The sequence below is a fragment of the Nicotiana attenuata genome, chromosome 3 (genome assembly GCF_001879085.1).
Source record: "Nicotiana attenuata strain UT chromosome 3, NIATTr2, whole genome shotgun sequence".
In the NCBI taxonomy this organism is placed as follows: domain Eukaryota; kingdom Viridiplantae; phylum Streptophyta; class Magnoliopsida; order Solanales; family Solanaceae; genus Nicotiana; species Nicotiana attenuata.
In genome coordinates, this window is record NC_031991.1 from 71,293,278 (window position 1) to 71,305,370 (window position 12,093).

The 12,093-nt window shown below is 36.8% G+C and overlaps 1 protein-coding gene across 2 annotated transcripts in view; it reads left to right on the plus strand.

Annotated features, from left to right (window-relative positions):
- LOC109224079 (uncharacterized protein At3g06530) overlaps positions 1 to 11,259 on the plus strand; it is a 31,801-nt gene extending 20,542 nt beyond the window's left edge. For both annotated transcript variants that reach the window (XM_019388641.1, XM_019388643.1), the window contains exons 28-39: positions 1,308 to 1,519; positions 1,640 to 1,841; positions 1,928 to 2,110; positions 2,397 to 2,492; positions 2,571 to 2,638; positions 2,711 to 3,062; positions 4,116 to 4,331; positions 4,744 to 5,424; positions 5,522 to 5,931; positions 7,081 to 7,339; positions 9,184 to 9,354; positions 10,489 to 11,259. In XM_019388641.1, coding sequence (XP_019244186.1) covers positions 1,308 to 1,519; positions 1,640 to 1,841; positions 1,928 to 2,110; positions 2,397 to 2,492; positions 2,571 to 2,638; positions 2,711 to 3,062; positions 4,116 to 4,331; positions 4,744 to 5,424; positions 5,522 to 5,931; positions 7,081 to 7,339; positions 9,184 to 9,354; positions 10,489 to 10,719 — 3,081 coding nt within the window. In that variant the 3' untranslated portion in view covers positions 10,720 to 11,259. The remainder of the gene's footprint in view (positions 1 to 1,307; positions 1,520 to 1,639; positions 1,842 to 1,927; positions 2,111 to 2,396; positions 2,493 to 2,570; positions 2,639 to 2,710; positions 3,063 to 4,115; positions 4,332 to 4,743; positions 5,425 to 5,521; positions 5,932 to 7,080; positions 7,340 to 9,183; positions 9,355 to 10,488) is intronic.

Here is a 12,093-nt window from a genome sequence, read left to right on the forward strand (position 1 = left end):
TGAGCTAAGAATAGGAGGGGTCTTGATGGTGTAGAAACTGATTTTGTATATATGAGGAGTATCCTCTTATTCTTGGTTTCTTTTTAGCGCAAACCATGAGGTTCCAATTTGTATAGAACATTAGGTGTACTTTGTAGACAAGCATATTTGTGTGCAGGCTCTCTTCTTTTTTGGTATACTTCTTTTATACGTCTCCCATACATTCACAAATTATTTGGCTTTATCAGAAAATGCTAAGAGAATATTGCAGATGTCTTTCAGCAAATTTGGTTATTGTTCCATTCCTAATCAGTATCAGTTTTGTATCAAGTTTGGGGATTTGGTGGGGGTAAGAAAAGATGTTATAGAGGTGTATAATTTTCACAAAAATGTGTTGTGTCTGGATGGGTGACAGGATAGAATAGTTCAAAGACAATCTTTGTCTATTGAATGATCTGAGACAATATTTATCTGACTATCTTTGTTGCTTAAAATTGCTTCCCTGTGACACAAGCAATGGGGACTACTACATGAAGATAGATTTCTATACTGACTGAGGATTAGACAATTTGTGTACCTTGTAGGAAGTGTATATAATTATGTACTTGCTGTTGATTTTGACTTTCTCTTCTTCTAAAGCTGTACATTAGAATTTGATGACAATGGTCAGATTTGCCATCACGATATAGTTGATGTATAACATCCTGTATTTTGGCTCATTATGTGTTATAATTCCAAAGTTCTATATCCTTAAGTAATTAGCAACTGAAGCCAACCCCTGTTAGGAATATTAAGCATGTTAGAGTTATTAATCTGCCTTGTCGCACCGTCGTGAGTTAAGTTGGTGCCAAATCATCTTGTAGTTCTGCTAGAGAAGGAGTGTATCTTCCACCCGCTCTATATTCAGCAATGACATTTAGATCTTTTTTCTTCTTTTGTCCGCACCCAATGTAAATTATGACATTTTACTATGTGCAGGTGATTTGTCTTTTTGCCTAAAATTTGAAATAGTATTTAACTAAAAAGATGCAGGTGTTTATTTTTTTTTGTTTTGTTTTATTTCATCATCTTCTATTTCAAATAATTTTATATGGACAACATAACATACTGGTTGTAGACCCGGATAGAGACTCCTTTTTGCAAGTAGATTTACTTATTTGTCTGACTTGATTATATATGGCCATGGAGCCTCTGGTATCTTTATATCGTGTACTACCTGGTAAGACTAATTGGAGAACTAATAAATTTGTAGAATTCAGTCTCTGGAGTTTTCCTTTTCAATGCAAAGTAATGATAGCTTGTGGGAATTGACTTATTTCTTCTTCCAGATCACTTGCTTGATTGTTAGTCGGATTCTTGAGTTCATTTGTGAGCAGAAAATTTGTTCAATTGGGTCGAGACATGAAAAGAAAAAAAAGAAAGGAATTGTCTACAATAACCATGATGTTTGCCTTGATATTGTTCCGGGAGGTGGAAATGTCGTTGCTTTTGTTGGTTCTCTGCTTGATGTGTTGCTATTGAAGAGAGACATGGACAACAGGTCAGTTAACTTGTCATGCTATCATCTTATTAACTTATGCATGATTAGTCAATTCGACTTATCTACCTTTATAGACACCCTTGTTTACTGCTGTTGACGGTATCATTAATCATTTTGTAGAGCTTCTCTCATTGGTCCCTTATTCAAGCTTCTTCACAATGCGTTCATTGATAATGAGTGGATTCATCTGGCTGCCAACCAGGATGATTTACATTATCATGCTTCATCTGAAAACACTCAGAGCATATCTGATGCTGCAGTTCACATCCAACAGGAGTTGCTCCTTATCTTGGAAGACATTGTTGCTAGTGTCACATCTGAGGTTTTACTTAAGGCCCTTTTTGTATATATGTGTTTTACTGAGTTATTTGGGCTCCTTATCCACACATCTACTTATGGTTTTGTCAGGATGATAATTCTCTGAACTTTGACGTTGAGCTACTTGTTAATTGTGCCCGTTCTGTGAGCAGTATGGTCACACGCAATCAAATTTTCTCATTGTTATCTGCTATTTCCAGAGCTAAGCCAGAAAAAGTTTTAGACCATATCTTGGAAATTCTTGTCGTCATTGGGGAATCTGCTGTCACTCAGGTCTTTCTTTGAGCATATGAACTTTTTCCTTTTCCTTTTGCCCCTCTTTTATTTTTCAGTACTCCTGTACTGTGTTAACTGTTCTGCATTTATGCATCACATTTGACTTTGGAAAATTGAACACCATGTTATACAAGAGTCACAGGACAGTCTGCATGTTGAAACTGTAGTTGAAACTAGAAGCTCAAGATTTTTGAAATTGAACACTAGATTTATGGTATTGATTGTGTATATATTTATGTCATTCTCACGAGCGGTTTTAAATCCTTAAGTTATCTTTCTACAGTGGGACAACAATTTTCAACATATATTTGAGGACCTCATATCTGCAGTTGTACCGTGTTGGTTGTCTAAAACTGACAGTGCCGACGCATTGCTTCAGGTAATATGGGTAGCATCCCCTGGTAGATGCTGTATTCATGGAACTTATTACTGATTCTGTGAATGTTTGCTTTTCCAGATCTTTGTAAATATTCTGCCGCAGGTCTCTGAACACCGGAGGATTTCAATGATTGTGCACGTTTTGAGGTACATAGTTCACATTTTTGGCTATGATAGTTCTCTGGCTGCATCATTTTCTTTAATACTCTTCTCTTGCAGGCATTTGGGTGAGAGTGTTAGTTTAGGATCATTGCTCTACCTCCTATTTCGTTCGCTAGTTGCGAGAAACTGCTCCTCCTTGCATGACAGAAGTGATCCATCTTTGAGTTACTCAATTTCACTCATAAATACACAGTGGGAATATTTATTCGCTGTGCAATTGTTGGAAAAATATTCATGCACAGTATGGCTTCCCTCAATTTTGATGCTTCTTCAGCGAATAGTAGTTAATGACAGTGATGCAGCACACTTCACGGAGCTGCTAGTTGCAGTGTATTTCATTTCAAACAAACTCCAAAATCCTGAAATTGCTTTTAAGCTTGATTCAGGGGAAGATTCAGATGACATTCAGGTTTGTATCTTTTGTAATTTCTGTTGCCCAACTGTTCAATAAATGGTTGTGAATTTCTCCTGATCTCTTGCTAAATGAAAAGTGTATGACTGCTTCTTAATTTATGGAATGATGCCTCTTCTTCTTGTATGCATGCAATAGAATCTTTTGGGTTTGTATGCAGATGAGTATTTTATTCTGTCAATGGCCTTCTCTTTTTCTTTAATATCCTTGCAATAAATATTTTGGGTTCATATACTGGTCATTATGTTATAATTTTTTTTTTGAATTTTATTTGAGATCTTGATCTAAAATTCAACAAAGCATGGAGGAATCCAGAAATTTCAGGATTGCCTTTAAAGCTTTTCTATATACCACAATATTTCTTACGTGCGCTTGGCTGTATAGTAATATAATTGCTTGAAGTTCTTGTCTTATGCTATTTCTTTTTGTATCTGGTTAGTGTCATACGTGGACTGCTCCTTTTTGTTGCTTTCCGTAGTTGGAGTTTTCTTTGCGGACGCCATTGTCCTTATGTTACCTACAATATTCTGACTTTCCTTTCCCCAATTAGGTCCTTAAGATTTGCCTTTTATTACAAACTTCTGAAATGATTGGACTAAATTTTAGCTTTCTATAGATATATGATTGCATTGGCACAACTTGTGGGGCATATGATCTGTGTATGCTGCGTGGATGTAGCTAGATGCAGAGGCAGAGCTAGCCTATTATGTGTGGGCTCAGCGAACCCAGTCACTTTTGCTTAAACATTGTATTTGTACCAGGAAATTTATTAAATATGTACAAATGTCTAATTGCGAACCCAATAAATAAGATGAGTTATGAGTTCCGTGGTAAATTCAGAACTCATAAACTTCAAATTCTTGCTTCGCCTCTGGCTAGATGCCATGTTGCTTTGAGTTAGAATGCCTTTTATACTGAGATTTGATCACCTAAATGCCATGGCAGATTTAGCTGTTGTTTTTTCATGCGCGTTTGGATAATATTTCCTTGTTTTCTTGTGCATTTGCATAAAATTTTTCCTTAACCCATTTATTTTTATTGCTGGTGCAGTTGACAATTGGGGCAATCATGAAGGAAACTGTTTGTCATCTTCAACTTGTTGACTCGAAAAGAAAGCAGAAAGGCGCTGTTTCTGTTTTCCGGAAGGAGCTAAAAGAATATATGAATTCCACTTTAAGTGCTGTAACGAAACGACTTACACCCTCCATATACTTCAAAGCAATTGTTCAGTTGCTGGGTCATGTGGACAAATGTGTGAGAAAGAAGGTAATGTAGACACTTATCCTTGTCATTGTTATTCAGAAGAAAGAATTCCCAGTCAGAAAACATTATCTACACTTGTGATGGCTGCTATCTTTGGGAGCTTAGGCACGTTACATGTCTTACATGGTGGATTGAGCAATCTCTCAGTTATAAACTTGTCAAATTTTCTGGTTTTCAGTGTTTAAAATTTAAAATGATTTCAGCATTGGGCCTCAACTTTGGGGCTATTTCCTGCTGGAAATAATATAATTTATTGAGTCTCATTCTTTGAAATAAAATATCTTTGAGCATGTGACTTGTGAAAGGGATGTTGTTGGAACTTGTCTTGTTAAGCTATTATGGTTCAGTTTCAGTTTTCCCTTGGTGATACTGTTTTTCTCTTGTATGTAATCTGATCTCTGTCTTCTATAAATAGGCTCTTGGAACTTTGTATGAGACAGTGAAGGATACTGGGTTAGTTGACTCAAAGCATGAAAAAAGGGGTCCAGCTTTGAATGCGAGGAGATCATGGTTTCATCTGGACGCGAATTCTTTGCAATCGCTGAACACCTTGTGTCTTGAGATATTAAAATTAGTTAATTCACAGAGTGAATCAAGTAGTTCTTTAAAACTGGCAGCAGTGTCAACATTGGAAGTTTTGGCAAACAGGTTTCCTTCAGATAATTCAGTGTTTAGCTTGTGCTTAGATTCTGTTAGTAAAAGTATATGTGCGGACAATTCTGCTGTTTCTTCTAGTTGTCTTCGTACAGCTGGTGCCTTGATTAATGTGTTAGGGCCAAAGGCGCTACATCAGCTGCCTCTTGTCATGGAAGGCATGATTAGGCAATCTCGCAATGCTTTGTCTGCTTTAACAGCAGAAACCAAGCAAACTGATGGTGATGTTTCCGTTGTTTCACCGATTCAGCATGACTCTGTCTCCATGTCTATTCTACTCGCCCTAGAGGCAGTTGTAAACAAGCTTGGTGCCTTTTTAAATCCATATCTCGGTGATATTTTGGAACTTATGTTATTGAAGCCTCAGTACACTTCCACGTCAGAACCAAAACTGAAGTTGAAAGCTGATTCTGTGCGAAAACTAATCACCGAAAGGGTCCCTGTAAGTTTCATCTACTGCATTTCTTGTTATGGTATGATTTCATGTATGCAGTACTTAGAAGGTAACCATGAACTTCTTATACTCATTGATTGAGCAGGTTCGTCTTTTACTTTCTCCATTGTTGAGGATATATTCTGATGCAATTACGTGCGGGGATTCTAGTGTATCGATTGCTTTTGAAATGATACAAAACCTTGTGGCTGCTATGGATAGATCATCCGTTGATGCCTATCATGTAAGGATATTCGACTTATGCTTGCAAGCTCTTGATCTGCGACGTCAGCACCCTGCTGCTGTTAGAAATATTGATGCTGTTGAGAAGAATGTCATTAATACACTGGTTAGGCTTACCATGAAACTTACAGAAAAAGTGTTTAAACCTCTTTTCATGAGGAGTATTGAATGGTCAGAGTCAATTGTTGAAGAAAATGAAAATGAAGGGACCAGAAGTATTGATCGCTCTATTGCCTTCTATGGCTTGGTTAACAATCTAGCTGAAAGCCATAGGTGAGTCATCAGCACCTTTTATTTTTTCTGATCCATGGTCACTTCTTTATGGAATTGAATTTGGTTCCGCGACATATACAATTCTGCTAATTGCTTTAGATCTTATGTGGATGATGACTTTGACAGAAAGGTTGAAATTGGCCAGATACTGAAGGTCACAGTGTGACTTCGCAACTTTCAGTCGATGCATTTGGCATATCACTCCTTCCTATTCCTCCCCCACTCGCCGCCATGCTTTGCTGTTACCTTTCCCCGCCCTCCCCCTCCTCTCTTTACCCCTTTTTGAGGGGTGAAGGTGGTGCTTTTTTGCGAGATTTCGGTAGTACGGTCAGAAATTTCTGCTACTCATTAATAGAGGAGGTTTCTTCTATAAAATGTGACTGATACCAGGTCCCTGAAACAGTAGTTTTAGCTAATGGACTACATGGTTCAGTTTGTTTTTGACCGCCCACCACAAGCTTATGATGCTTAGGAGGGCTCCGTTATTATTGGGCCTTCATCCATGCCAAAGCTTGTTTATTTTTTTATTACTCTTTTCTTATGTTTCTATTCCTTCGTTGCTAGTGTTTCCTCTTTGAGACAATTATGGCTATAGGTGTGGAACTTATTGTTTGTTATATCACCTTGGCTTCACTATGAATCTTTTCTTGTTGAGCCACTATCCAGTGTTATCAAAGGCGCACTTTAAGCGCGCTTAAGCCCTGAAGTGAGGCTCAAAACATGTTGAGCGCTTCGCGGGCGCTTTAGTGTTGTCATCAAGGCTCTAAGGCAAACTTTTTCTTGCCATGAGCGTAATCCTAGAAAAGGCGGCACTAAACAATTGATATTTCACTTTATCGTAAATTTTCTTCAATTTCCTTGTCCATATATTTTGTATTCATTCTTAAAGATATTAGTCTTGGATTACACATACATATTTGTAGTTTTTTCCCATTTGCACCTTTCTTCATTAAAGCCCATGCTTTATTTACGCTTTGCGCTTAAAGCTCCAACGGACCATAGAGCTTTTTTGCGCTTTTCGCCTTTGATAACACTGCCACTATCTAGGAAAAAGTTTGAGATTATTGCAATAATACTCTTGTAAAGTGATGCTTATTAGCTGGAATACTTCTGAGAATATTAGGTATTGATATTTATGTTTCTCCTCAGATCATTGTTTGTACCATACTTCAAGTATCTGCTTGACGGCTGTGTAAGACATCTCATGGATGCTGAAGATGCAAAATTGGCCCTAAGCCACAAGAAAAAAAAGGTCAAGCTTCACGAAGCCAGTAGCCGGAAGAAGGATGCGGATGGTGGATTGTCCATCGGTGTGTGGCATCTAAGAGCTTTGATTTTGTCCTCCCTGCATAAGTCTTTCCTGTATGATACTGGGACCCTGAAGTTTCTGGACTCTGCAAATTTTCAGGTAAGTTAGACTGCTTATGCCTTTTTCTCTGTTAATTGTATATTTGGAGAAGCTTACCATATCATTGTTTGCATTTACTGTTTGATCTAGTAAAACAAGTAGTTTTTCATTTTTCTCCTTTTGACAATACGTGATATTCTTCTAGTATCATTTTTTATGTATCTCATTGTCTGCCCATACATTTGTGGACGGAAACCGTCAATGAATAAGTTCGTTTTCTTTTGCTAAGGACGTCCTTATTTAACATATATGTCACTATTGTTGATAGATTATCCCGTGGTATGGTATTTGTAAGATGGATAGCTCTAATTGTAAATGGTAGTATCCTTCTTAAAAAAATATTTAGTGGTAGTATGGATAGCTCATCCTTTATTGTCAGTTTCTTGCTTAGAGCCCGTTTGGTTTAGCTGATTTAGAATAGCTGATAAGCATTAGGTGCTGAAAAGCACTTTTAAGTGCTGAAGCTGATTTAAAAAATAAGTAGTTATGTGTTTGGATAAAAGTGCTGAAATAATAATAAGCAGCTGAAGAACTGGGTATACAAAGAGTTCTGTTTTATGAAGAAGTATCTTAGGGGTAGAATAGTAAATATTTTGGTCAAACTTAAAGTGCTTATAAGCTAAAATTTGATAAGTTGGGGGAGAACAATTTATGACTTTTGGCTTATAAGCACTTAACTTTTAAGTACTTTTAATTTTACCAAACGCGTAGATAAGCCAAAAAGTGCTTATAAGCCAGTTTGACCAGCTTATAAGCTTAGCCAAACACCCTCTTAGTATGCCCAGATTGACTTTCTATGCCTGAATAACTAAATTAATATCTTGTCCAGCATTTCTTAAAATTAGAAATGGAGCTAGTTTTGAATCTCCGCAAAAAAATTTCAAGGCGTCAATGACACCTTTTTGTCAAATCAATATGTTTGCCAATTCCAATTTGTGCCTGCATTGGTATATCTAGGCTATGTATGTATGCTTGGAACTTACTAGATTGATCCGGGATTACTCTTACTAGACTAAGTAATAAATCAAAGGCTAGTTGCTTTTGCAGTCACTATGGCCCATAAATATGTCTTCTATCAATCATCGAGTGGGATGATGCCGAAACGGTCAGCGAAGCGATGAATGACGTAGGTCGCTTGAAAAGATAATGAAAGAAGAAAACATGAGTCTGTCCGATGCTGGGTGGAAGCTATTTCAGTCTTTACTTAGATTGTAGAGGTTCTGATACCATGCGAAAAAGTAGAAGAGAAGAATTCTCATTGACTTCATTAATAATGTTCATGAATAGGAGTCTTATGTTACGTACATTATGGCATGGAATCATTTCCAATGCCTAATAAGTTAAGTAAATATTTTATAATTAAATACGTAATATCTTAACATATACTACAGAATATTCTGTTATTTTTTTCTTACTTAACAATGAATCTAGAAGTGCAAACTGAATCTAGAAGTGCAAACTTTGGCATATATTCTCTTAAGGTTCTACAACTTTTGATCCTTTTTTCCCTTGTGTGTGTGTGGGGGGGGGGGGGGGGGGGGGGGGGGCTGTTTCATGATCATCGCCTGCTTGGTAAAAATTTAACCTGAAACCGAGATATATTCTGAATGCCGGAGAACATACTTTAGTTGGGTGATGTGGTGATTATTATTTTCGTCCAACATAATACAAGTTGCTTTGGATACTGTTAATTAAAATGTGTGGTAATATAAGGTGTAAAGAATGTGTGTTGTGCTAAATATGAGCAGAGGGTAGGTTCTTGCTAGCTAAAGTGGCATAAATTTTTCCCGACTGTTGTTTCATAGTTTCCCTTCAGTTGACTGACATTCCTCGTGTTTCATTAGGTTCTTTTAAAACCAATAGTGTCACAGCTTGTAACAGACCCACCTGCTACCCTGGTGCAAAATCCAAATGTGCCATCAGTGGAGGTTGTTGATGATTTATTAGTTGCATGTGTTGGTCAGATGGCTGTAACTGCTGGTTCTGACCTACTCTGGAAGCCGCTAAACCATGAGGTGATTACAAATTTTTTGCTTTTACCACTGTTTATTATTACTATTTATCTATTTTCTGTTCTGGGACCACATTGGAAAATTTCCTGGGATCAATTCTGTTTCATGTTAATTATCTGTATAAGCTTCTACGGTTCTACCACAATGACCCCCAGAATCCCTCTGTTGAAGAGAATGAGAAAACTATAGATTCTGTGTTTGCTTTCTAGTTTTCCTCTCCAGCTGATATCTGAGATCCCTTCAGTACTACTTTTAATGACTTCTGCTGATCTAAGCGGGTTGTATCATATGTCAGTTGATTACGTATTAGTTCTTTGGTTATGCTTAAAGCGGTCCTCCTAAGTCGACTTTTGCCATTTGTGTTACTATTGGTATGGGCTGTAATAAGAGATCAACTTTTTTCTTCTCTATCATGCAACTCCTTTGAACTAATTGCATCCAAAATCTTATTCTACATTTGTTTTGTTAATTCATTGTGTTTAATAATACTAAATAGAAAATGGAAAATTAAACCCATTAGGACAAAGTGTGGGATAATACTGGGAATGTTGTTGTTGTTGTTGTAAACCCACACTTATTTGTTGCGGGAATTACCCAAAAAAAAAGTTAAGTCCGCTGCTCATCCTGGCAACTTTTGGGTATAAGTTCTCAATTCTCTGTTTAATCATCAAATTCTCTTGTTCATTGCTCCTGAGACATTACCAGTGACCTGCTGAACAACATGCTAAATCGGATAAATGCATGAAATGGTAGTCTTTTAGGCGTTTATTTATATACATACTCCCTCCGTTTCAATTTAGATGAGGTAGTTTGACTCGGCATGGGGTTTAAAAAAAAAAAGACTTTTGAAACTTGTGGGGCCATGCCATTTGTGTGGTTATAAAAACTTCTCATTATGGGTATAAAATGAAGAGTTTAAAGTTGAAGTATTTCCAAATTTAGAAATGTGTCATTTATTTTGGAACAAACTAAAAAGGAAAGTACCTCATCTAATTTGAAACGGATGGAGTATCTTTTATGCAAAAAACCTGTCAACCTTGTCTTGTCCTGATTTGATTACTCATTCGCTCCTTTGGCATGCTTAAGAAACCATAAAGTTTTTCAGAGAGATTTTGACTGTTCACACTATTTATACAGGTGCTAATGCAAACTCGTAGTGAGAAATTGCGCTCCCGGATTTTGGGGTTGAGAATTGTGAAATATCTGGTGGAGAATCTGAAAGAAGAATATCTGGTCTTATTGGCCGAGACCATTCCCTTCCTTGGGGAACTGCTTGAAGATGTTGAGCTTCCTGTCAAGTCTCTTGCACAAGAAATTCTCAAGGAGATGGAATCAATGAGTGGTGAAAGCTTACGTCAGTATCTCTGAACTCATATTGATCTAATTCAATAGTGAAATCTACAGAAAAGGGTGTGCAGTGTAGGGCTCTTGCCTTCTGGCCCCTTCCTGTGTTGAAAGCTAATGAGCACCTCGCAGCATTCTGCACTCCCTAGTCCTGCATGTGGAGGTATGCAAATATATCAGCCCTTGGCAGGACTGGAAAAGCTGGGTACTGGGCTGTTATCATATTTTCCTTACTTAGAGTTGTGCACAGAGCTCGGAAATCTGAGGATGTTCGAGATAATTTTGTAGCTGGTTAGGACGTTTTCAGGATAGAGTGCGCTCATGTTTTGTAGCTCGTTATGTAGGATATTTTCTAGGATAGAATAGCCTCTTGTTAAGATGTATATACCTATAGAATTTGTTGTGGCCATCTCTCTTTTCCCCTCTAGATAGAAGGCAAAATGTTTGAAAAGGTAAAACAGATTGGTATACTGCTGTTGTCAAACAGTAAATGTATTTTGTTAAATTCATTGGGTGGATACTCAATTGTTTTTCAAGCACAAAGCAGTCCTTTTCTGTTCTTTAGCTTCCTTCATTTTTCCCTCGGGCATACACATTATGGTTGCAGTGAAAGCCTGAAAAGCTTTGATTGTGGATCTTCCGTAATAGTTCGATCTTCTGACATGATCTTTTTCACCTGATGTTTTTTGCTTGCATAGGATAAAGTAGTTGTCGTTTAATACACTTGACATTTCATTATCTAACATCATGAGCTTAGACAACTTAATTTTTTAAATTCGTTTGGTTTCATCTTGGTTGAACTATAGAAAAACAGTAGGAAAATTATTATCCTTTTTTTTGTCCAAAAAAGTTTTCAAAAAGGTAAATTAAATTTAAAGTCCTACTCTGGTGGAAACCTGTTGACTTTCTTGGCAAAACCCCCCAAAATTTACCTCCATCAGATTTTTATATGGGTGTGTATCAACTTATCTAAAACCTCATTAGGTGGGGATTACTGAGTTTGTTATTATTATTATTATATTAATTTATCATGGTTAAATAATTTAATGAGGTGAGAATAATCATGATTTATTGACAAAAGTCTATGAGGTAACATATGACATGCATCTATTGGATTGTTGGTCCCACATTCATTTGCTAATGAAATTGAGACTACTCAACCAAAGCTATTATTGGCATGCGATAAGTTAGCATTTTACCAGCTTATTTGTATATTTTCTTGAGTTTTAACGTTCTTTATGTAAGATTTAATAGTCTTAACTAACTTAATTTAGTTGGTTTCAGATGTTTGAGCCTAAATGAAACAGTTGATGAATGAATTGATAAAAAAGAATGAAAAAAGATGGAATATGGAGTAAAAGATTGAAAAATTGGATGATTGAGGAAAGCAAAAGAATA